The sequence below is a fragment of the Anarhichas minor genome, unplaced genomic scaffold, assembly GCF_050575085.1.
Source record: "Anarhichas minor isolate MPS153535 unplaced genomic scaffold, ASM5057508v1 ptg000010l, whole genome shotgun sequence".
Classification (NCBI taxonomy): Eukaryota; Metazoa; Chordata; class Actinopteri; order Perciformes; family Anarhichadidae; genus Anarhichas; species Anarhichas minor.
In genome coordinates this window covers 18,667,698-18,694,841 of record NW_027466456.1, presented here as the reverse complement: position 1 = coordinate 18,694,841, position 27,144 = coordinate 18,667,698, and the positions used below count along the sequence as shown (strand labels likewise).

Here is a 27,144-nt window from a genome sequence, read left to right as displayed (position 1 = left end):
GGGTATGAAGACCTTTTTTGGAGGAGAAACATTTGCTGAAGGGTTGCTGAAAATGAACTTGCAGAATGAAAAGTAAAGCTAAATCAAAGAATGATAAAGGATTGAACAGAAACAAAATAACGTACTTTTGCTAAGTGTACCAATAGATTTAGTTACTTTTTTATTGACAAATTCAATCTGTTCTTTTCAATGATAATGTAAAGAACACTGCACTGCAGGTAAACTCAAATCTGATTTCTCAAACCAGCTTGAGATGAAACACACATGACATCAGCTATCAATGCATTAACTGGATCATGAAATGGGGCCTTTATGTGCTAAGAGGATGTGTTCTGGGGGAAATGTCCCAAAAACTAAACCTGCACATTAGTAATTTCTCTTGGGGCTGAATGAAAAGATGCTTACTGTTGAGGATGTTTTCTAGTCGCTGGGTCATCGATCCCTCCACTCTCTCTGTGCCATCAGACTCCAGCCTCTGGTGGATCGCTGCAACACAACAGTCAGTATCAATTGTAAAGGACTGTGATGGACAACACACTGTAAAATCCACCTAAATAACAATCAGGGAAATATGAAATATTAGGATGTTTGAGTTGGGAAGAAATGTGGAAAAAGCAAAAGAGCGGAAAACGGTTTTCCACGCTGCAGATTAATCAACGCGTGCAATCCCCGGTGAAAGGAACATTTTCAATTTCAGGAACCGAAGGTAAAACAATAAACAGGCCCTACCCCAGTGATAGATGGGAGATAACCTCGCCGGTTCTCCGCCCACAGATGCTGGCATTGAACCTACCCCCCCTCCTTGTGCCTGTTCCCACGCAGCAGCAGTGACCTTGCCCCAGCGGTAACTGTACTGGATCAATTCACCTAACCAAAGCCATTAACAGCACCGTTTTTGTGGTCTTGGGACATTTGGAGCCCTTTGACCTGGAGGTAATGTGAATCTAAAATGTCTCAACTCTCTGAAAAATAACATTTGGGAGAGCAGAGCTGGAGGTCTGGATGCCAAAAATGACTGCTGCTAAGGGGGAGAGGGAGGGACTCTGTTGGCTTGTATCCATCACTTAGCATGAAGAGCTTTACGCGGGAGAGGGAATTCGAAAAGAGGGAATGAGGGGAGAAAACAGAGAGAGTAAAAGAGGCAGAGCGAGTGGTGTGGCTACCCCAGTGAATAAATAAATGGTGTGCAGTAGTGGGCAGCTGGGTGCTGAGAGCTGCAGTGTGGGTTTATTGACAGAGAGGAGGAGAGGCAGAGGAGGCTTAGGAGACCTTGCCATGCATACTTGGGGAGCGACTCAAATATGCAACAGGCAGACATCTCAAGAATGAAGTTAAGAGACCAAAACATGGAAAAAAAGAAAGAAATCTATAACGAATGTCTGTTCTCTCCACTTCCCTGTCTTCCTTCTTCTCCCCACAACTACAAATGCCCGCTGTTAGCAGAGCTTGGAGACAGCGGAGGGAGCGGGAGGCAAAGTGAAGGGGGCGAGTTCTGTAAATAAATATGTGGGTCCATTCTGACAGACAGAAGCCTCAAGGCAGGGACTGAGGTATTCCTAAAACGCACTGTTCAAACATGCCGTTGCCTAATCAGTACGGACATCGCTGGCCCTCTCATGGACCTCTCGCTGCTCGCCCGGCCGGCAGCAAAGGCAGCCAGATCGAGGTTAGGACAAAGGCACGCAGACGTGGACGTGTATATGGGAGAGCACAGGATTGATAGGGCTGGACACACAGGAAGACTAAGACACACACACACACACACTGCAGGTCTGCTTCACGTCTCCCCACTCCCCCTTGCCCTGCTGCCAGCTGTGTGTCCTCTGCATCTGTCACACAGTGAAGGGCTGATGACGTCACAGCTAACCTAAACATCAGGTCAGAGTCCGGATAACACACGCAGCCAGGACCTGAGGAAGAGCCGCGGCTCCCGCTTCACTTCCTGGAACCATTGAGGGAAAAGAAAATGAATAAGATTAAAAATACAGTGTCCCTGGATTCTAAAGCTGGAGATGTTTTGACTCCTGCCGGGGCTGGGGGCTCGGGGAATAGGCCCTGGGAAACTGGCATTTTTGGAACACGGTAGCCGTTCCGTTTCCTGCATCACTGGGAGAGACTTCCTGTTCACACAACAATGAAAAATCTCAAATTTCAACATTTTTCGTAGAAACAACCCCGAACTCCCTGACAGACTGTCAGTCAGTCAATCAGCCAGGGGCACGGCTCAACTCGTCACTGAGGCGCCACCATCAATCAGTCGCCAACACCTTTCACCAGTCTGTGGTGGTTCACAGGACCACTTGTTTCTTCACCGCAAAACCAAAAATCCTTTCTTCAAAACAACTACAATGTGATATCAAACAAGAAATCAATGGGGTACGCACAAACTTTTCTTGAAACTAGCATAAAAATCGGACCGCTACGAAACGAGAAAGAACAACTTGATATATTTGATTAAATGCCCATTTGGCCTCACAACATACCTCCATACTTTCTGCCCCCAGTAACTACATCATCTGAGGTACAATGAGTTTAAAGTTCTAACCCGTGTCTTCATGTGAACCCTGTCTGACCCTGAGATCCCGTGTGAGTGATGCTGCATTACTTTTCTGGCTGAAAGCCTCAGATATACAGTATAATGTAGTGAACTCTAATCTGCCCGGATTTAGGGTTCAATTCCAGCTGATGCAAACCCCTTTTAAAATACACGCAGTCCTGATTATGATGCATTGGAAACGCTTTGTCTTCATTTAAGTTCAGAGTTGTCCACCCACCTTTATACATACTAACATCCCTTTTTTACTCTTCTCTCTTTCCTCCTATATTTGTATTTTAATTTTTGATTTGCTTAAAAGCTGTTACACAATGAGATATGGGCTTGACATTTTGAACTATTTTCCCCTTATTAATAAGCAGAAACCCTGCAATTCATGACACTGCCATTGGATTGGTCAATCTGGTCGATGACACATCTGCCTAATAAGGTCAGTATCGGGCCCCATATCTATCTGGTGGTTGTGACCGGATCCTTTATGCGCCAATAGTGCCATTTGGATAAACGCTTCTGCTAAAAGCAGGGATGTTGATCTAGAAGCAGCTCTTTCCTAATACCGTGCACATCTTATGAGGCCATGCAACTTGATAGTACACTTCTAAACAGTCCTTTGGAAGCTCAAATAATACAACCCCAGCATAAAAAGCTGGCTGGAGCTCCCAGTCTGGTTTCTCCATTTGCTCCAAGTCAACATTAGCTAAGTAATCCAAACAGGACCGTCATTAACACGATTTGTGGATTGCGGATGCAAAAGCCTAAACTGTGTGCTTAAAGGTTCATAGTGCATTAAAAAGAGACATGGGATTTTGTTTTGCCATTTCTGTTGGAGATGATTAGCTATACGGGAGAGCAATTAAGAAGCAATTAGTGGGGACAAGAAGGAGAGAGAGGGAGAGAAACCCCACGCATATTGAAGTCCTGCTATTTGCTCTAAATATTTTCTATCCGCCTCATTTCTTTCCCCAGATTTGGCTTCCCCTCCTTGTTTCCACCTCGCCGGCAGCAGTAACACTTGCGTTAAAAAGTAACTCCAGGCTTCTATTAAAGTCATCAATAAAAATCTCACATGCGAGCAGAAGTGAAAATAAACAGAAGAGGAGACCAAAGCATCTTGATGGTGATTGAGAGGGCTGGAAGCACGACAGCAACTTCTGAACAAGGAGAACACACAAGCACCCTGTTGAATCCTTTTCTCCCCCCCCCCACAGCTAATTTCTCTTACATTTTCACAGCTACATCTCAGGTGAGGTTCATTTGGATCAACTTAGAACAACAGAGACCAGCCAAACGCCGCACAGAGACAAAGAAAGGAGTCACAGTTGCTCAGACAGATGTGCTAACCGGGCCCGGCCGTGAGCTGTTGCAGAGCGGTCTCGAGCTGGCTGGCGGAGAGCAGCATGTCGGCTGGTATGTCGGCTTGGCTGATCCTACCTAGTATACAGAATATCTCCTCTTGAGCTATCCATTCTGGCCTACCACTTCATCTTTTAATGACTGGGGAGCCCAATCGTGGCCGAGAAAGGATGTTTTGGTGCTGTAATAAATCTTTCATATGATATTCGACCTTTTCTTCTTTCATGTTACAGAAGTGACATCATGTCAGTGAAAACCCAGTTGCCAATAAACAGGAGTCTAATTCTGAGATAAATGAATAAATAATCCAAACAAACAGGTGTTTGCAAAGCAAGTGGTTCTTCTCATAATCATCTTCTATTCAGGCCAATACAGTGAATCCCATCCTGGCTCACAGGTCATAAAGCATCATTGTGCCCTCTCAGTTCACAGGTCACTTAAGTCCATCCATGGTGTATTGCTTCCTCCGTCTGCAGAGACTGTACACGTCCCATTGGGGCAGTGGGCACCCAGTTGGCACGCTCAGTCTGAACGTGAGAATGGCTGCGCATTGTTCCCATTGGTCATATTGGGTCTGTTATCAGCACTATCAGTCCTAATACTCTGGCCTGCATTGTGTTGGGCTGCTCCGTTTATTTAGATTCAGCCACTAACAATGAAAACATAGCCTCTCTCCCAACCGGGGCACAAACATACGGAAAGCAATAATAATAATGATGGAGGCAGAAAAAGTGTATGTATAAATAGTAAGGGGAAGTAACTGAGCGGCTATGGCGGGAGGAGAGCGTAAACAGACAAAATTATGAATGATGAAGCGAACAATTGATTTGAAGTACCTGGCAGAGGGACAGCAGTCAGTCAGTCTCTGCTAACTTGAAATCGTCTCGGCATCTGGAGGTTAATTTAGCCAAGTGTGCGTGTGTGTGCGTGTGTGTGTGACCACTTCCAGGCTCTGGGGAGACGAGAGTGAGACTGTGTGTGACAGGTGAGAGCTGATCTCATTTTGATGAAGGTGAATTAGCCGTGTTGTGGTTGGCTGGTGAAACTGTAATTCGAAGTGGAGGGTTTTCACACAGCGTCCAAATGAGCCTCTTTAATCAACCGCTGCTAAACCGCATGTGAAGGGGGGAAAAAATCCTGACACACACACACACACACAGACGCACACACACACGCAGGCACACACGCACACACGCTTTCCAAAAATCAAAAACTCTTTTCTGAGCAGAGATGAAGACTGATGATATGGAAGTTTGTGTATTAATTGTCGGACTTTTGGTGCAATTCCATAGCACACAAAAATGTGTTAATCCCTCTCACCTGCCAGAGCGTCCTGGGCCTCAAAGAAGGTACTGAGACCTCCTTTCACATAGGCCAGACTGCCCTCATTCTTCTTAGTAGCCTGCTTCTTCAGATTATTGGCTGCAAGCTTCAAATTCTCAAAGCTGAGGAAACAAAATGATCATGCCATCATACTAAGGCCTGAGACACTATTTGTCTAGTCAATCAATTCATTTAGTCTTTACAATGTAACATTCTGAAAAAATAGTTCAAGATGATGTCTTTAAATTGCTCCGATTTTTTATGTTAAATATAGAAAAGCAGCAAATCGTCATATTTAAAAAGTCAAAACCAAATTCATATATCTCAAACGCAATCACACACATTGGGCCAACGTGAGAATGTGTGTGTGTGTGTGTGTGTGTCCCGAGTGAGGCTTCCTCCGCAGGAAGAAACAGTCACCCAGCGAGGTCCAAACAGAGGCCCCTGGTCACGCTGGATCCTGGGGTCTGGGTTACTGGAAGGCTAAGCAGGGGGAGAGGAAGCCAGGAGAGTCCAAAATAACTCTCCTCTGCCCTGACATGACAGTCAACGAGACTCGGGGCTTTTAGGTCAGCGGGCTGACTTGTCTACATACTGAACTGTTCTCTGAAGGACCAAATGTGGAGACACAGCCAAGACACATTAACCTCAAAATGAACGTCATAAACCCAAGCACGACAGATTCTCTGTACGTTTTCCCCCGTGCATTCTGTCGAACTAACTTTTTGTTATGTCACAGTCTGTACCATAGGGCTGCAACTAAAGATTATTGTCATTATCAATAAATCTTTTGATTATTTTCTCCATTTGGTCCAAATTGATGTCTTCAAATATCTTGTTTCGTCTGACCAACAGTCCAAAAACAGAAAACATCTACATTTTGAGAAGCTGGAATTATCAAAATTGTTGCAGATTAATTTCCTGTCTATTAACTAATCAATTAATAGACTAACTGCAGTTCTACTGGACCATAATCCTGTGTTCAGGTTGGTGAGGGCAACACAAGGATTTTCCTGCCACTGGTCTCACCTGCCAGCCAGGAGCTTTACTGGAACAAACCATTAGGAACGTCTAGCTCAGTGACCAGGACGTGCCAGACTCCCACTTTGGTTCATTACTGTACCAAGCCAAGCCACAGGAAATGAATCCTACACCTCAGTTATGACTCAGTTTTTTGTCTTTTGTGTATCGTGTCTCGTTACTTCAGGACAGAAATATGTTGTTGGGCTGTAAATTATAACGCATGTTGCTTTCTGGAGAGCTTCGGTAAAAGGGAGTCTTTTTTCCACTTTCTTTTTAAGAGTTATGAGGGATGGTAGCTTAAGATTAGTGATAAAAAAAGAACCTACCTGGAGCCCATGTGGTTTTCCATGAGGTACCAGGTGGCAGAGAAGTTCTCACTGGTGAAGTCTCCACTCATTCCTGGAAATGTCAGCTCTATGTCTTTCTGTGGGAGTTTGCCTCTGAAAGAAGACCGATAAACAAAGATGAACACAGAAAAAAAGGACAAAGAAGAGCTATATTGTATTAAAAGATCTACAACGTACAGTATAAACGAAAATACAGAGGATAAAATCATGCAGCACAACTGTAATGACGCGAGAAATATAAATGTAGAAATATATGAATGACAAATTGTGAGTGAGAAGGGATTGGCAATATAATTGTGTAAATTGTGAGATCATATTTTTCTGTGATGTTGGGGTCAGTCCTTCCAGCAGGGGGCAGTGTGCAGCCGAAAAGTACCCAGGCTGGGAGAGCTTGGCGTGGGAAGTGCAGTGTGAGACGCCTGGGTGCCCCTGGAGGACCCAGCACTCATTAGGGAAGCTTGATCTCTGCTAATGACCCGTGGCCTACACAAACCAAACCCCCCCACACCACCACCACCACCACCACCCACTGTGCTGCTACACATATACACACAAATGTAGAAAAATCATCACACGGGCAATACAGTATTATGGTCCACGGTCTGTGAAACAAAAAAAAAAAAAAACATACACTTGGTGACGTATGAATATTATAACTGCAGGCAGAGATCTGTATCAGATCAGAGTTCATCTTTTGGAAGTGATTTAAACTCTTCCATTATTTTCCATGGGATGAAATTCATGCTCAAGTAAATTGCTAAACGAAGTGAGTGCATTTCGTGTAACGTGTTCAGTTTGCAGAAGACACAAAGTAGATCGGTTCTTAGTTTTTTTGCTATTAAAGCTTGGAAGTTCAGGGTCATCAGTGGTTCTACAAAATCATTATTAAAGCAGTACACCTCTGACAGAGACTGTGGCATGTGTACCAAATGACCAGATGAAGCAGTTTCCTCTCCAGTCCTGGATTGGTAAAATATATATATATATCTCATGGAAAATGTATCACTCAGTTTATGTGTTAAGTCCTTAACTCTGTTTTCGGTGACTTCAAGCTGTGTTTTACTTAAGTGGGTTACACAGTTAAGTTTAATCTAGTGACTTTTCAATCTCCACTTATTAATCACTTACATTACATCTAGGCCAAGTGTGACGTTACAAACAGCCGGTGCAAAAAACATCTACAGCTGAATCACCACCCGGTGACATCACTATACAGAGATGCTCACAAGAGCGAAGCAAACAAACATCTCCTCGGATTAAATACGTTGAGGAGTATTTGGTTCTCAAACTGTCCCTGTATCAGATCAACATGTTACTGTCAGAGAGAATTGTGAAGGCTTTTCACGCTGGAGACGAGTGAATGGTCCAGCCTGTTTATGGGGGTCTCCTCTCTGGCCACGAGCGGTCACTTGCCCCCTGGCCCCTCTAAACCAAACAAACACTAACCCAGAAATGCCAGAACCTGACATCCCAAAACGATATATATATATATATATATTACAACTGCTGCACTCCCTGTCCGGCGCGTGGGAGGCAGCACCCACGCTGCCTGCTCCAAGGTGGTACACAAACATGTGTGTGGGTCGCTGCCTTAGTTCTTTCCAAATCCCTTTCTATCGCTGTACTCTCTGCTTTATACACAATTATTCTGTTTCCACTCCCTGTGAGCGGCGGTTAGAGGCTGTTCAACCATTGCTGTGTTGGCATAATATTTCAAACGCCTGCATATGGGGAGAGTTTGTTTCTGTTTAGGGATGTAAACCATGACTCAATGACTAGAGCGTGTGTTTACGGCGGTGTGATTGTGCTGCGTTTTGTGTGCGTGCATTGGTGTGCTCTCTGGCTGTACTTGTCTATCTCGATGCCCAGTGGATTGCTGGGTCGCAGGGAGAGGGGGGAGATGCCTTTGTTGCGGTCGGTCCTCATGTCGTAGTAGTTCATCTCATCCACCCACACGGCAGACTGGTCCAGGATACCTGCAGGACAGGAGGGGTGAGAGGCACGTTAACGAACACCACATCACAGATGTGCACTCACACTCACACACACACACACACACACACACACACACACACACACACACACACACACACACACACACACACACACACACACACACACACACACACACACACATCATGTGTTTTCATCTATTTAATGTCTCAACTTTGTTTCTCCGTATTGTACTTGCACCAGTGCAAATTGTGTCTACTCTTCTCTGTGCATACGTCACCTATTACATGTCTGTACTGTAGGTCCTCTATAGGGCCGAGGAAGCTCAACGCACTTTAGAAACTAACTGCAAATAAGCAAAAAAGAAAAGTAAATGAAGAGAACATCTCTTCTCATTTTGACAACACACGCATTGCATTCAGGAAAACCTGGAAATAAATAAAACAAGCAATTTGACAACACATACGCATGAAGAAATGTCCTGTGAATACAGGAGTGCTTCAAGTCATACACAGAGACATGTACATTTATTATATTCTGCTCTGTTATTTTATATATTGAGCATCTTTCATACTTAATATTTGTATGTTTACTCTGTAACTTCGTTTGCTGCTGCTACAAACAAATTCCCCCCCGGGGATGAATAAAGTATATATCTATCTATCTATCTAATGCTGTGTATAGTCAGTATTTTCAGTAATATTGGAGTCATGTTAATCCTTAAATAAACATTCTTAGCTCATTCGAATTCAGCAAATCCCATCACACGACCACGAGGTGTGTTCATCTGTTTTTGGCGGATGGGTTTTTCCAATTTGCTTGTTTTTCATCTATTTAGCATTTGTTGCCAAAGTGTTGAACAATACTTTTTTTATGAGCTCAAGTTTGGTCTAATTCAATATGTTTTTTAAGAACATTTGAGCACACAGTAGGATGCCTCTGCTGTTGCTCTTCCTGTTAATACGATTTTGAAAAAAATAAATAAAAGATCCTTTATCAGGGTTGCAAGAACAGATGGTGTCAAACAGAAAGTAAAGCCCTCTGGAACAAACTTCAAATATGGGCATAATAACCTTTATCAGCAGCTATTTTGATAATCAAACAATTGTTTGTCTTCATTGTTTCAAGCCAAAACGCTGGTTACAGCTGCTTAAATCTGAGGATTTGTTGTATTTGTTGGTTTGAAAAAATAAAGACGTCACCTTGAGCTCTGGGAACTTGTGAAATGCACTTTTTATTATTTTCTGACTAAACAGATTATCAACTAATAATAAAGAATTTTAAAAAAGATTTAATCGCTAATATAAATAGTCATTAGCTGCCGCACTAGTTGCAACTTTTATCTGCTCATGTTTTCCAGGCTAGCAAATAAAGCAGACGTTTAGTCTCGAATGTCTTACCAATCCTCTCTGGTCTGATCAGTTTGAAGGAGACTGTGGAGGTGCCCAGACCTCCAGACTTCGTAGTAACAATGATCTCTCCCTTGTCGTCTTTGGCAGGACCCACACGGCACACTATCTTGCTGGCTGACATCCACTCGGCTGTCAGCAGGCAGTTATGGCCGCAGATCGACAGACCTGAGACGGAAGAGAAGGGGGGGGGGGGGGGGGGGGGGGCAAGGTGAAATAGGTGAGAGATACAGCCACAGAGTGACAGCACAAATAAACAACATGGAGCACCGACACACACACGGGCGATCTATTACAAGAGGAGCTCACTCAGACAGATTTGGCGTCTATCAGCAAGTTTAGTCAAACTGTCACCAGGGGGGTCAAAGTTGAAGTTGGGGTCACGATGGGTGTGGGTGGCCGTGACCTTCCTTCCTCTCACTCAGCTCCCTTAAGTTAACGTGTGTCACTTCAGTGCTAAGTGGCCCATTACTGGCACAATGTGCACTCTGCCCTTACATCTGTCGTCCTCTTTTTAAACCCTCTTGAAAACTATGTGGACACTAGAGGACAGACGCAGGGATTACTTTGACAGTTCCAGCCGAGGGGATTAAGAAGCTTCACGTGTGTAAAATCTAACATGATAAAAGCCTACGAAAGCTGATGAACAAATAGCCCATAAAACCGTGAATAATATGGCAATTAGAGCCCCATTTCCTGCCTCTGTTCTCTACTGGCCACTTTGTTTGAACCCATACGCACTCGCTCACATTTGTGCATATCTAATTGTCTAATTCCAGGCCTCAGGGACATTCATGGTCAGAAATAGACCCGTATCACTGGCCAGACCAAGGCTTTCCAAGCATGGAGCAGTGTGCGAGTCCTCCGGACTGCCCGGACTGCCCGGACTGCCCCCCCCCCCCCCCTCCGCTCATTGGCGAACATTAGGGAAAATATCGGCATAGAAAAAGGTTGACGTTCAAACACATAATGAGAACAAGATGGAGGTAATCCATCTGTGTGGCTCATGAAAATAAAATAAAAAAAAGACACACCAACAGCTCTATTTTCCCATTAATGCATGTTGATAATCTCTTGAGTTTCTCAAACTAGGCATAGAGTATCTAAATATTTACAGAAACAAACATGTTGCTGCAGAGAGAGTTGGCAGAATTGCCACAGAAGAAGCAAAAGTGAATTCCATTAAAACATAATATCTTAATATTAAATTGAGTTTTTTAGTTGCTATTTTAAAGTTGCTGGACCGTTGTTTTTTTTTTAAAAGACTCAAATTAAATATTTGTAATGGTACAAAAAAATCGACAAATTATGTATCTCAAATTATAAATATACAATTAAATGGTGAAACCGATTAAAAATCTTTGCTTTGTGATAATTCTAGTAACTTTACAAAAGAACAAACTTCCGATTAAAAAATACTTATACTGTCTTATAATGCAACATAAATTTCAACATGTATGAACACAGCCTGTTTAAATTAACAGTTCAATTGTATCTACAAAACTAAACTCAAGTTTAGCCGTTTTTTCACTTAAATTGTCATGAAAATGAAACCTAAATAGTGAAAAAGTGATGAAATTCTTCTTCCAGAGGGGAAACAGAATCGGGCGTCCTGTCCATTTACGTATCATATAAACAAAAATAAACTTTACACCAGCCTGTTTAAAAAAGGGGCCGCTGTGGTTTGTTGACGGATAAGTTAATAAAATCAGTTAATACGTCTCAAGTTACAAAATATTCAACGTACCTAGAGAAGCAAGGATATGACAAAAATAAAGCTGCTATATATACTCAACATCAATGTCCCTCTTTTTCAACAAAAGCGACGATCACAGAGATGGAAACGATGAAAATCATCACCAAAGAATTAACATTTACGATAAAACAAATAAACGTTAATTACATAATGTGTTGAAATATTACACATCTGTGTGCTGATCTGAGAAACCTCTAAATACTGTATATTTATCTTGATATATTTATTGATAAACCTACATACATATTTAATTAGGAAAGACGAAAGAAAAGATAACGGGTAGGACTGTAGAGGAGGAATATGAATGTCTTCATGTCCCCAAGAAAATCAATATTACTGAACAGAAAATCATTTAAAAAAAAAAAAAATCAAACAAAGATAGAAGCTACAACATTTTACCAAGAAATCTGCGTGTGTGGTTCGTCATGTTGTTATAAATGCATTACCGATGAGGTCGACTGGGCCCGTGCCAAGGTTTTCTCCACGGATGGTGACTTTGGTCCAAGCCGCGCCCTCCTTGGGCGAGATGCCGGTGACCAGCGGGGGCTGACGGGCACGAGACATGGTGGCCTGAGGCAGACGGGAACACTGGGTCGATCAGCACCTGGACCTGGAAAAGAAGACGTATATAAGAGGACACGGAGAGTAACACAAAACTCAAAAATAAACTCCACACACTGACAGTTCAGCTAACACATATGAACAACATATTAGTGTTAAAATAAATAAATAAAGGCATAGTGAATACAATGATTAGTTAGAACCCTGGAAGCTTATGAATATATAACATAGGCTAATTTTTGCAGAAATGGACAGACCAAACAAAACACCTACACCCAACTGTACCATCTGCAGTAAACAATACCCACCAGATCTTTATGTCAACATGCAACCCTAGCTGGTGAACAATGTTCTCCTGATCATAATGAATACGGTAAAAATAAAATATATTTTGTTTTTTTTTAAACACAAATATTCCGATTTTTTGTTAGCAAAATCCGAGCATTTGGCTGGCAGCTAGTGTCAACTGTCCCGCCCCGTCGGTCTCCAAACAATGTATGCATTGCAGAAGTTATCTCTCAGATAATAGGAAAAATAGAGAAGGGAGCCAAGAATGAAGGAGCAGACAGAGAGCAGGGAGGAAAGGAAGAATGTAAACCTCACAGCGAAGGATAAATAAACCTGGCCTCCCCAATCATTCCGCATAAGCCCACACAATACAGTGCAGATTATGGTACCAACGAAGAAGCACCCATGCAAATCAGTTCATGTTGGGGCTGAGCTAAAAAGGGGAAAGATTCCAACTGAAAAATTGAAGGGATGTATTTCCGCAGCAACAGATGTTTGCTAATAAATTAGTGCCAGGTCTCAAAAGGAGGCTGACCAATCTGGACTCTCAGTCTGAGCAAGTCTTCCGCCCTTCTGCTCCGAAGCCAAAACACGTCCTCCACCAACAATGCAGGAGTTCACACAGACCGGACCTGAAGACAAGCTCACGGCGGTAACCCTTTGTACGGTTATATGGTTACTAATTAGATGTAGGCGTAGAACTGAGGCGTAAGAAGACTCCCAAGTGTCAACAATGGCGCTTATGTCAAAGGAAATCAAAAGCAACGGAGCACGACATTGATTAGTCTACTTGCTGGAGAGACTTTCCTGTGTTTCAACCACTGCAAGCATCAAGAGCCATAAACCAGGGCAGCTGCAGCTTTTTTTCTTTCGTTATATTAATCACATATTCTATAAAATGGTAAAAACAAAATAGTGAGAAATGCAAATCACAATCTCCAAGAGATCGATTCATCTTTAAATTGATAGTTTGGTGAAGCCAGCAGTCTGAAACGCAAACATATTTTGATATAAATTATATAAAACAGAGAAAAGGAGATAATCCTCACATTTGAGAAACTGGGAAAAGTTTAATAAATGACTCAAACGATTAGTCTGTACTGTATCTGTAACCCGAAGGGGGGCGAGACCTCATGGGGGATATGCCTGATATGCAGAAACGGTTACAAGAAATCAGATTTTTACATATTATGTTTTTTATTTACATTTGAAATAAAAAAACTTGCATGCTGCACGACTCTTCAACGCTATGAACCTGAAACAATTATCCAAAATTCATCGGGAACTATTTTGACAATAGTTTAAGTCATGAATGCTGAACATTGCTCAGGTTTCTCATCTGTGGGGATTTTCTGCTTTTCTTTATCGTTTAAGTATTTTGGGGGTTTTAGCTGCAAGTCGGAAGAAGCAAGACATTTGAGCACGTCACTTTGAACTAAAGGGCATCTTTCACCATTTTCTGACAGTTTATAGACCAAATGAATAATTCATCTATCAAGTCATTCCTTAATGGATAATGAAAATAATCGTTAGTTGCAACCCTTCTCCACAGGATTGCCCTTTAAAGCAACTTGGCATTCAGAGAAGTTGCATTCATAGTGAAGTCCACTGACTCTAGGCTGCAGCGCCAAATGCAATCACATCTATCTCATTAAATGGACTGCATTTATACAGCACTGTTCTACCTTAACAAAGCGGTTTACAATGTTCCTCTCAATCACTCATTTACACACACATTGATATACCGATGGTACCAATCCTCTTATGTTCAGTTTTTTGATGACACGGTCATAGAGGTGTTAATTCAATTATAGTTTTTGGCCATGAGGTCGGTGTTTTACTGAACTGCATTATATTCAGATATGTTTCTAAAATGGTGTAAGTAAATAAAGGTCAAAAAGGCCTTTCAATACAATGCAGTCCAGTACAACACCACCTTTAACTGTGACCTCAGTAATACGAGTTCAATTAAATGCAATTTACTTTACACATTTTCAACCACGTCACCAAAAACTGATCATTATAAACGTCGTAACGGTAGAAGTCATATATTCAGTTGTACCTCATAAAGTGTTGAACATCTGCCTGTCTAAGTAAACGTCACAAGACTTCTGAAATTGTGGGAAGTGGAGAAAAGTATGGCACGGCAAAAACACACAGAAGCATTAAAAGCTACAATGGGACCACAGCATATGTATTGACCTAGAAACCTCCTAGAGTAGGAACCCCCCCCCCCCCCCCAATCACCCTGACATCCACGAGTTAACGAGAAAACTCCAACGGGATTCACTCATGTTGTTGCTTCTGCCCATGCTTGTCAGAGGAAATGGAGGGGCTATGGATCTGACATGAAGAAGATAAGAGGTTACCAGGCCTAAAACAAGACCGTGGTGTAAATATCCTTCATCAATCTCATATGTTTGGAGTCGGAGCGGGATCTCTACTTTGTACAACTCTGATTCGGCTTCAAGGAGTGTTTCTAGATTACCCCGCCAACCCCACCCCTCACCCCGATACATCTGAGAAATACACGTGCACAAACACACAGATAGCCAGCCTGCCTGCCCACACACACCCACACACACTTACACACACATACAAGCTGGGCAGAATGACAGCTCAGCTAGGTTGCGTGCGAGGGGCCCGAGCTGGTGTTGTGTGGTCTGTGTGTATGTACGAGTATGTGGAAGGATCTGCGGAGAGGTCTGGGCAGTGTGTGTGTGTATACGTGTGTGTGTGTGTGTGTGTGTGTGTGTGTGTGTGGTCTGGGTGTGTGGTCTCTGGCGCGGGCCTGGGGAGAGCCTGCTGACGGCTGGGATGAGAAAAGAGCCGCTGTGTTTACTTTACTCTGGGGGCTGTGCATGGACACGGGAACACTGCCCAGACCCCTCTCTATAACGCCAGCGTGTAGAGACACACACACACACACACAACAAGTCGCGCAGAAATTAAGAGGACTCTTGCACAAGTCGAATGTCACACACCACCACAAATACCCTGTAAACTAGGCAATGCATACTTTATACAGACCGGGGACAAACTGAGTGATTTTTTTTTCTTCAAAGAAGCATGAGGAGGAAAACAAAAGAAAAGGTTTCTGAAGCTCCAACTGGAAAACTTGTGAGGTCGGCAGCATTTTTTCCACAAGAGGAATGAACGTATTAACCCCTAGGTGGCATCAGAGGATCCACACAACAATAAAGCCCGCTCTCTTCCAACATGTGTCAAGTCACATCTTACTGTGAAGGCTAAATTTAATCAATGACAACACACAACCAGATTCAGCCCATTTTCTCTCACTGGATTTCTCTTCCAACCACGATGCCGTTTAGCCCCCAGCCCCATCCCCAAACTCTCGATCTGGTCACAGGGCTAAAAAGGCACATTTGTTTTCCTTGGAGGCTGACGTGCAAACAGCCGGGTTGGCTCTAATCTGTGGAAGTCTGAGGCTTTGGGATCTTCTTGCAGCGCTGCTTACAAATGGCATCCCTCCCTCTGCCTTGCGCTCGAGTACGCAGACACATAGGAAAGACTTTTCATTAAAGCTCTGTCACATGAAACCGTTTACTTCTGAGACAATCAGCACACAAAAGGAAAAGGTTACCAGAAAACCATTTCACAATCACAACTATTATTATCTATAGCTTGTGATATAATGCATCACATCGAGCGTTCCTTATTTACAGATGAATTGTCTAAACACATCGCACGAGTTTGTTCCAAACACACCACGAATAACTGGCCCGCAGGGAAGAGCATTTACCGTAAACAAGGCAACTTTCCATACAGCGGGAAATGTTTTTTAATTGGTTGTAAATTGGGATGAATATTGTTCAGTATATTCTGCTATTAAAAATAAAACTGCAAATAAACATTTACTTATATGTTCAAAATAATTTAAATCCATATTACACTGTAAAAAATGTTTTTAATATTAAAATCTCATATGAAATAGTATAATTTTGATTGCCGTTCTCGTAAATACAGACAAGTCTACAAATTAATTTGGGGTTTTAACTACAATAGGCTTGGAATCAACAAGGTAAAAGTCCACTGAAAGTATATTAACAATAGCATTCAATTATCTGGATTTAAAACGATAGGTTGATTCATTATTATACATTATTTGATAAGGTTGTGGGTTTAGACATCTGAGACACTTTGTGCTCTGAGAAATTGTGATGGACATTTTTCACTATTTCATATACCATTAATTAATAAATAAATGAAAAAGAAAAACTGACATTCGTTAGTTGCAGATCTAAAATGATCACTCAACCAATGTAATTGCCATGTCACAGGTTCAACTCAGGGAGCTTCGTAGCATCTCACACACACCCTTCTTTCTCTCACCCTTTCCTGACTTTCTCCGCTCTGTGCTATTAAATAAAGCGAACGAGGAAACGGTGTACCTACCTAAGAGAAACAAGAATCTTATTTAGACAACTTCAAAACACGACAAACTCTGCAGCACCACAAACATGGGAAGCCATCCATCTACCTGCCGCATGACTCTCATAAATAAGGCGTTCATGCCTTCCATCATATGCTGCTCTCGAGCTCAAAGGTGACTCACATATGGCAGTGATTGGCAACTCTGTGTGTGTGTGTGAGAGAGAGAGTGTGATGGGTTTAAGGGGCACAAAGGGACCCATTTAGACAGATCATCACTCCCCCACCCCCCGCCACCAACACACACACACACACACACACACACACACACCATTTCACTCCGTGCTCCCCAACATTACACAAACACTAGATCTCATCAAAGAGCCCCCTCCAGACTCCTCTGAATGGACAGAGCGGGCTAAACATGGCCCAGCCTGAGTTCACTGGTCTAATCACTCAGAACTGGTCGAAGCGGTGAACAATCCTCCACAGTGTTCGCTCGCACCCTGGACGGCCGCCACGTGCCTCTAAGATGTGGCGAGGGCAATGTGGCCAAATTGACCATAATACGTGTGGACCGTATCGCGTGTCATATAAATGGATCACATCGACGTGAACTGTGCCGGTTCTGTTTGTAAAACGCGATCCGCTGTCCAGTCATTATTCTTCCGCCATGAGTCAGCATCTCCTGTGCATGCAGACGGCCCCAGCGTCCATGGAGAGTCTTTCGTGACAGAGGAAAAAAGGACAGAGAGAGATCGGATGTGTGCCTCTGGCTCGCTATCCGACCATCATGTCGTCTGCCCACAAGCTTTGTTATCTTTAGTGCCGTCTGTTTGTTTGTTTGTCAGTCTCAAGTGCTTTTCAGAGCCAGGCCAAACGAAGTGGAGTCCCCAATTTCCCACATAAAAACCCTGGAATAACAAACAGAAATGTGAAGTATAGGCCCGCAAATGCAGGAAGATGTTTTCAGAGGATTAAGAGACTGGAGACAGGCGGCTTTGCCCAGTGACATGGAGAGATGTGAACCTTCATGAGCCGGGCTGTAACACTGCTGCTTTACATAAAAAAACACCAGCGTGAGAACCATCTTCACAGTCACATACTACCATGAGCTGTACAAACAACGCTGCTCACAATACAAATCAACCCTTTTATTTAGGATCGCAAATAATTTTCATTTTCATTATCGATACATTTTTGATTCATTTATTGTCCAAATGGCTGCAAATAATCTGTTGTCGTTACATTGTGGATTATTCATAAATTGTTCGTTCAGTTAAGCATCAGAGCATATTGGCAAATGCCCGTCACAGTTTCCTAGAACCCAAGCTGAGGTTTGTTTTGTCTGACCAACAGTACAGAAATATTTAATTTGTTTAGAAAATAAATTTGATAGATTTTGTGACTTTTTGGTAGTGATTTATTAAGTGAATATCAAAGTTTAGAATCATTTTCTGAAAATGTACTCAATTAAATGGTAAAAAATTAAAGGAAAAAGTAGCCTAATGTTAGCAGAAGGGTAACGTCTTAAAAGTCAGAAAGGTATTCAATTTACAATATAAAACTAACAAGCACCAGTAAATGTTCATAAATCAATGTTGATTACTCTGGAAATTGAAATGATACAATCAATTAGGGCTGCAAGTAGTTTTACCAACAGTATCAAATAATCATTTGCTCTATAAAATGTAAGAAAATAGTTCAAATGGCTGCAGTAGGAAAGAATGTAATGTATAAACTGACAAACTATTAATATATAATAATAACAATATAATAAATAAATATTCAGTTTGCTATCACACAACACAGCAAAAAGCACCAACTACTTAAGTAGTCAGAAACCAAAGGTAAAAAAATACGAGTAATCAATTATAGATTCATTTGGTGCCACTCTCTAACAGACTGTGTGAGGATCTACTCTGAATAAGCTCCATTCGTACCGAGCTCGTCTGCTGTGACCTGTTTTCGGCCCACAGCTCCTCTTGTCCGTCTGTCTGTCCAGGTCTGACTGGGTCACAGAACCCCCACTGTGAAAACCAGTGGCCCAGCGAGCCCCTCAGCAGGGAGGAGGCTACCAGGTGGGGGCAGACTGCGGAGAGCAGACCGGGGTGAGAGAGAGAGAGAGAAGCGCCGCTTCACAAACACGGCTCGGCCTGACCCCCGTCGCTCCATTCACCCCGGGGTCTACGGAGCAGCGGCACTGAGGAAAAGCCTCAAAAAAACACAACCCACCGCATTCCACCAAAACAAACAAGCAGGGCCACCCAATTTTTCAATTAGAGCCCCAAGAGGGGGAGGGGGGGTGGGGGGGCAGGAAATGGAACGGTGTAGCATTGCCCCCCCCCCCCCCCCCCCCCAGCCAAGCAGTGCTGACTTTGGGGAAGAGAAGGAGATAGACGGAGCTCTGTAGGCTGAGGACCAGTTAGCACGGATGTCAACGCAAATGATGGAGGAGCTCAATGACAACGTATTACTGCGACGTGGCGACCTGTCGATCAATTGCTCTCTCTCGCCGCCTCACTCGATCAATCAGTTGCACAAACACACATGGTTCCCCCCTTAAAAAGCCCATTTAAAGAAAGTATGCCAGAACAATATTTGACAAAAGTACACAAGAGCAGAGATTATAGAGGCTTAGACTCTGTTGTTTGAAAACACTTCACTTAATGAGGCTCAGCTGAGAGAAGTGTCTATATTACAACGGTGAGGACAGGGAGGTTTTCAATAAGTATCTTCTTAACCTCTTAAGACCTACGAGAAAACATCAGTGAGTTCAACCACAGCTCAAACAGGGCTTTCTTGATTTCAGAGTAACACAGGCTTGATCAGACTTTTCTAAAACTAAATAAGCTGAGCTCAAGTTATCACTCCTTACTGCAACACACGCTCTTTTAAGAGCAAACACCACACTTGATGAAGACACAGTTTGATGTAGCGCCGGGTGTTTTAAACCACATTTCTACTCGCAATTATCACCACTAAATGACGGACTGCGCTGTAACTGAAAGATCCCACAATGCCTGATGTGAAGATTTGTTGCTTTTTTTGTCATATATGACAGCAAACTGATCATATTTGGGTTTTAGACTGTTGTTCAAATAAAACAAGCAACTTACATCTCCTTGAGTTGTGGGAAAATCATTAATAACTATTTAATTTCTAATTATAATTAATATTCTTTCAGCATTTTTTATTTGAATGTTATTTTCTATAGACAAAACAGTCAATCGATAAATCTAGAAAATAATCAGCAGATAAATAATAATGAAAATAGTAATTAGTTGCATACCTATTCCATAATTTTTAAATATATAAGAGAAGCAGCAACCCAACAAATAGTTGGTTCAGTACAGATGACTTATCGTTGTATGACAGTGAGACAAGGTAGAAAACCGTTGTACTTGCAGTAAGGTTCCTTTATGAAATATTAAGATGATTGGGCATTAAATCTAAACCAAAAAACTAGTCATCTACAATCGATGAGGTGCCGATGCATTCACCTCATTAATAGAACTCTAATGTTTATTCTCATCCAAGTGTCTTCCAATCAATTCTGAGTCATATGATGTCATTTGGTGCGATCATTTCTTTCTTTCTTTCGGCTCATTCCCATCTGTGCGTGGAATGTTTTTCCACGTATAAGAAAGGTGTTAAGTCCAATACATTCTCTTTGTTTTTGTACAGCCCTATTGGCAATCATTATTTCTGTGTTAAAAGGCAGTTAATTCATCTGTTTACACTGGAATGGATTGCACAGTGTTTATAGAAGTCATGCCACCTGGCAATGAGTAACCACTGCAGGTTGTCTGTTACACACACACACACACACACACACACACACACACACACACACACACACACACACACACACCACTCCAGTCCTTAACTGATTTGTGCTGTTTGAAGTTATCACGATCACACTATTGTAATTGCTTCACTTGATGAACTTGAGAGATGAATCCAGTGCTGGTTGGACGACAGGATGGAGGGATGGAGGAGGATACTGTTCTGTTTGTATAGAGAGAGATGTAGCTATATTGCAGGGAAAGCCTTCCTTTATATTGCAAAAGTAATTGCCAAAAGTTAAAGCTCTGTGCATTGTCCCAGTAATTGGGACATCGTTTTTTCATATTGCTGCTGAGTCAAGTGTCTGTGAGCATCACAGATAATGTTCTTACAATTACAGACAAAAATGAGAGAGATATGTCAATAGTAGGTACCGCTTGATGTGGCACTAACACGCCGAATCTACTGGAAGACGTTAAAGGTTATCATACAGCCTGAAGACGTGTTATTGTTAACGCACAGCACAACATCGCATTTAAAGTGGCAGATATTTAAATGGAGTATGGTTCAGGAAATCATACTGCCGTTAAAGACGGTGCAAGATGACAACAGCAGCCGCATCTGTCAGCTGTTCCTGTTATCATAGACGGTGCAACATACTAAACAACCAATGATTTTAGAGAAGGGAAGTCAGCTTTGTTGACGATTTTGACATCTAACGTTAGCTTAGGCTAACCTGTGTTCGCTCGCGAGCTATTCGTTGTCCGGAAGGGTTCGCAGTGGCTGTCACATGCATTCGTCGTAATCTTACAAACCGCATATATTATCACCTTTCCTACCACAACTACGTTTGACTCTACCTGGAGCACTTAGGAGATAGATAGCTTAGATAAAATGGTAACTTACAGTTTTCAAAGGTTGGGCTACAGCGACCTTTTCCTGTATCCTGTGAATACTTCCGGCTCTCCGGTCTCAGCCACCGCCTTCAAAATAAAACGACGATACGGTAAATTGAAATAAATTGTCTAGTATTGATGCAGACGCATTCTACTTCTCCTGAAAAATACTATGATTGTATACAAACATTTATATTATATTTTTGCATATATTGTGTCCCACTTTGATTTATAAATCTCTATGACTTCAAATCAATTTCTGAAAGAAAAAGGTTCTGTGGAAATTATGATACCAGTATTTATTTAAGAAAAAGTAAATCAAACATGTGCTACCCTTTCACATTCTCTACACTTAAGTCTGTGCAGTAAAAAGCCCAGCAGTGGTGGAAAGTAACTGATTACATTTACTTAACTATGTACTAAAGTACAGTTTTGTGGCATTTGTAGCCTACTTTACTTGAATATTTGCATTTTTATGTTGCTTTATACTTCTACACCAACACATTTCAGTGGTAAATAGTGTACTTTTTTTCTCTACTTCATTTATCTAACAGTTGTGGTTGATGATGACGCATTACTACCCCAAATTAGCTCTACCTCAAACTGCAACCACATTAAAATGCTTCTATGCATCACCAAACATAACCAAATAGTATAATATATATAGGACTCGCTGAAACGGGACGCTCTAAATGAGTACTTTTGATACTTACGGTGCATTTTGTTGTCAATACTTCTGTACGTTGCAAAATTATGAATGTTTAACTTTCACTTGTGACAGTGTGTTTTTACATTGTAATATTGCTATTTAAAGGATCTGTATACTTCTACCACTACAATCTTACAGACATCCTACTTATACTTAATACTACCTGAACAGACTGATCCATGATCTGGCTAAATTTCATTTTATTGTCTTTGACATCATACCGGCTCTTTTGGTGGATTGTTTGTTCTGCAACTCCGTCTTGAAGGCCCTTTTTAGGAAGTAATGAAGATACTGTTGTTCTGTAACAACATCTAATGAGCCGTTTGATCTAAGGGTCATCTGGTTTGTGCTCAAAGTGGATGTAAGATTAAATGCAGCAGAAACAGCCTTATTAGCCTGCATGCTCCTCTGAAGTGTTGGATGTCCTTTGTGTGAGAATTCTGAGGCCCAGTGGGAGATTTGCTACTTTCCTCATCTCTCTTTTCACGGTGCATCACTGAGGTATTTCCACTTGTTCTGGGAAAGGCGCAGCACCATTAGAAATGCAACAGAGACCACCCAGTAACACATTAGAACACTGATACCATTACATTTATCTCACCAAATTGTGCAGGGCAGAAAGAAGTTCTGTGATAAGGCAAGGCCCAATCCCTGGGGAAAGAATATTGTCCAATTATACGGGGTAATCTGATAATTGAGGGATCAAACTGTGACTCGGGAGTTTGCACAGATGCTGATGCAACACAGGGGCTGTTTGTCTATGTAAACATCAATTTACAGCAATGACGGTGGAAGATTTTGATCTTAGTCTCAGCGGTACAGCCTTTGCCATCGAATAAGAACATCAGTCGCATACCAACTGGTGAATCTACAAATCCGTGGGTTATTTGGCACATTATATGTGTCATGTTTCAAAATATGAATGCAATGCAAATGAAATGATAAATATTAAAGATGAATATTTAAGATAAGATAAGTTTATCTCAATTTGTATCAATATTTACCTACCAAGGGCAGTTTTTGGCATTTTACAGTTTTACCATCATTTTCTTTCTTGCAGAGAAGAGAGTAAGATAAGACAATTGTTTTCACTGTGATATCTGTTCGTTAAATGTGAAGGTGGAGTCAGGAGATGGTTAGCTTAGCTGAGCATAAAGACTGGAAACAGGCAGAAACAGTTAGCCTTTATCAAAAGGTCACAAAATCTCCCAAAGAAACACATTGTATCTGTTGTTATATATATATTTCTATTTTTAATTGGGTAATCCGAAAAAAAAAAAAAGTGTAAAAACAAGTTGGAGTTTAACTCGGGGTAATGTGCTGCACAGTTTCCTAATAAGTGGCAGTGATTAGTTGTTTCCCCCCTGTTTCTAGCCTTTGTGCTCAGCTAAGCCAACCAGCTGATGGCTGTAGCCTCATTTAATATGTAACAGACAGATGTGAGCGCGCTGTCTTGGCAAGAATGCATACAAGCGTAATTCAAAAAAAGTCAAACTTTTCCTTGAAACACCCACGGCTAACAATATTCTCATCTAGCGAGGCGCACGTGATCGCATGTTGTGTTTTTAAATAGCACAGGCTCTCTGAGCAGGTGTCCCAGGTGTGCTCCTGAGGGACACTGCTGGTGCCTTGATCCTTGCTGTGACCCCCCAACTCTCTGCAATCTACATCCCGTAATGGCACATGCTGCGCTGGCACCATTGCTCATCCCTGAACCCTATTGTTCATTGTTTGTCCTCTCCAGTTTTTTCCCATGGGCCACTGGCCAGTGAGAGGAAAAGGTCACAGTAAATATTGCACTGAAATCCTCCCTCCCTCCCATAGAGCTCCTGAAGATGGAACAGGCGACCAGTGGGTGAGCACTTCCTTCCTGCGCAGGGCATTTCAACTGTAAGACATCAAACAAGTATGAATCCCTCAATGTCAAAGATCGCTGCAGTGAGATCATATGCTCAGTGTTGACATTACAATAACCTGGGCAGGTCTCAACTCTTTGTGAAGAACATAAGATTGCATGATGTCTTCATATATGGCTCCATGTGCATCACAAAGCTACAATTTATCAAGAAAACTGGACTGTACACATTGAATACTTCTATGTTTTTCCATTATAAGAATGTTACCCACACATATCCCGTATCAGCTTTTTAGTCAGCTGTAACTGTTAAATGAGTAATAATATTGTATTATAAATGACTAAGCATGAATCCAATCCCTGTCTGTACTTTCAGTCTCACAAAATACACAAAATATGGATTCCAAAGAATATTAAGTGAGGCTTAGCAACCCCTGACCCATGTGTCTAGCCTGTAGCACTGCTGTTAATATAAGACAGGGAGATTTTAAATAAACCCCTGATATTTGGGTTTGTTTTGTTTCCGAGTGGCGCTCCATCTCCCGCTGCTCCCCTTTCCCGGAGGAGTCCAGTTCCCTGGGCTCACAATTTGGGCTCCGGAAATTCAGGCCTGTGCCAGGCTTAGCTTGGAAAAGCATCCAGATGAACACAATGTAGGAGGGAGAGTTAAGGGGAACAGAGAGACTTTCACTCTGAGTGCTGACACATTGCTCGACACAGTGGCAGAATAACAACAACTAATAAAGGGATGGAGAGATAAAGGGGGTTGTACAGCAATGATTTTACAACAAGGTGGAGAAAAATCGTCTGATATACCTCTGATGATTATCTTATTTAATCGTATGTTATCTCTCCCACGACCTTAAGGCTTAGTTCAACCAAATTACAAAAATAAATGTCACAGATACTGATATATTTCAGTCTGGGCTAAAATGGTGGATGAACCATAAAGTCGACATAGACAATCATTGATCCATGCCACTAGTTTGGTTAAAAACTCAGTAGCAACAGCAACTTGTGTTGGACAGTGTCCTCGTTCCTCCTCAAGATAATCCACAGACTGTCAGCAGTTCTCACAGGAACCATTATTTTCAAAGTAGTTCCAATGAAAACTATTTATAGTGAGGTCTGTGGACCAGAGCCATCTAATGAGGACACAAGACACATGTCCAAGGTATTTTCTCTGGACATTTGGGGGCTCTCCAATTGCACAGTGGACACGGTGAATATTTAGCCTTTCCACTCAATGTTTTCATATCAACAATGGCTTAAATGGCTAATGTGAAAGGAGTCACTTTTAGTGACAAACCCACAAGACTCATCTCCTGACTCCGCAGTTGCCCTCAACTGCTTTTTTAGGACGTTTTAGCTCATTGTGTTGGATTTATGGGCACAACTTCCGTTAAGTTTTCATTAAGTCTCACCGCTCTCACTGCTCTCATCACCTTTCACCATCTGCAGCTGCAACAGGAAGCTGTTATGAGCAAAAAAAAGCTCAATAAACCAAATGTATAGACAAAGTTATGGGGAACATTTCTAACTCCTGATACTTCCCACACAAGCTGGTGGAGACCAAATTCATCAGGTGAACACAAACACGACTTTAAATGAATTGCTTTATGTCTACACTGTGTCGGTTTTGTGTTTATTGCCTGTTGCACGGCCGAAAGTGGCCAAACAAAGTCAACTAATTAAAAAACATGTAAAAAGTTAAAAGGATATTTTGTATTGCTCTGCCTGAATTACAGTATATCCAGCCATTGTGCACAATATAGGGATCTGAAACTGTATTTATTGTGTGGGGAGATTAGTTATTAGAGACAATATGATCAAACAGTTCAATTAATTTGTAAAATGTGAAGAAAACATATGAAAGTTATGACTCTTTAATGAACAGTCAAACATTTATTTGGGGAGGAGGGGTTGAAGTTGGGGGGATTTGGACTCAGTTTTATGACCTCAGTAGTTCTAAAATCTTTGTCATGGCCCTGCTGGGGACTATCCACACAGTAACAGGAAGAAAATATGTTTTTTTTAAATTTTCCTTGTTTTGTGGGTGAAGTTTTAAGGCACGGGATAGATTGGAGAATTCCTGCAGTTAAGTGTAGAATTGGAATAAAAAGAGTGGGTGTGAGAGGGTATAAAGGGGCATTTTCCCAAATATGTTCAGGCGTTTGCCACCCAGGTTAACATAACATGTTCTTTGCCTTCTCATAACACCACTCCTTTGGCCCCATAGGCCAGACAACAGGCTACTGTGTCTCGGGAGGCACAGACAGGATCAACCCTGAGAACCGTGGAGGAGCACTCTCTGGGAAAAGTCTAGAAAGTAAAATTAAAAATCCACAAGGGTGCTGAAGACGTAAAGTAGAGACAGAATGATTTCCTCTGACACGTATTGTCTTCCAAAAAAGGTTGTTGTGGAGAACCGGCTCATTTTTTACTGTTTTACTGTTACATGTCCATGAGTGACATAACTTTGAGAGGAAACAGCTTTCATCCACAGGGGCCAGCTGAAGCCGTCGATGCATGCTGCAGTGTGTGATCTGTCTTTGATGAGATGTGACAGGTCGGAGTGTGTTCATAACTGTTTGTGTTTATAAACAGGTGGACTTGGTTACAGCTCAGGGTTAGTTATGTGCTGAATGGGCCTGAGCCAATTGCAATCAAGAGGAGAGCATAAAATCATACTCTCACCTGGCTGATGTTATACGCTCAGGCTGTTTTCTGCCGTCACTGGTCAGATGTTTCGATTTTTGTTATTGGCCTGATATATAAATATTGGTCATATTTTCATTTTTAAACATTCCCACTCTATCTACAGCACTAAACCATGAAATGATAGCTTATTACACTAAAATAAAAACATTACTTTTTGAGATGAGATTACATACCAACCCCATTGTCTTACTTAAATGCATTAAAAAGGTTATTAT

The 27,144-nt window shown here is 41.9% G+C and overlaps 1 protein-coding gene across 4 annotated transcripts in view; it reads right to left on the bottom strand.

Moving 5' to 3' along the window:
- The window catches only part of exoc2 (exocyst complex component 2), a 39,477-nt gene extending 17,759 nt beyond the window's left edge, over positions 1-21,718 (bottom strand). Inside the window, exons 1-8 of one of the 4 annotated variants that reach the window (XM_076088489.1) lie at positions 21,655-21,672; positions 20,850-20,970; positions 12,165-12,328; positions 9,954-10,130; positions 8,450-8,576; positions 6,580-6,693; positions 5,228-5,352; positions 406-486 (exon numbers count right to left, since the gene is read on the bottom strand). In XM_076088489.1, coding sequence (XP_075944604.1) covers positions 406-486; positions 5,228-5,352; positions 6,580-6,693; positions 8,450-8,576; positions 9,954-10,130; positions 12,165-12,282 — 742 coding nt within the window. In that variant the 5' untranslated portion in view covers positions 12,283-12,328; positions 20,850-20,970; positions 21,655-21,672. Of the gene's footprint in view, positions 1-405; positions 487-5,227; positions 5,353-6,579; positions 6,694-8,449; positions 8,577-9,953; positions 10,131-12,164; positions 12,329-20,849; positions 20,971-21,484; positions 21,630-21,654 lie in introns of those variants that run through there. The other 3 variants (XM_076088488.1, XM_076088487.1, XM_076088490.1) reach the window with 3 other exon arrangements.
- Between the last annotated feature and the right edge of the window lie 5,426 nt (positions 21,719-27,144).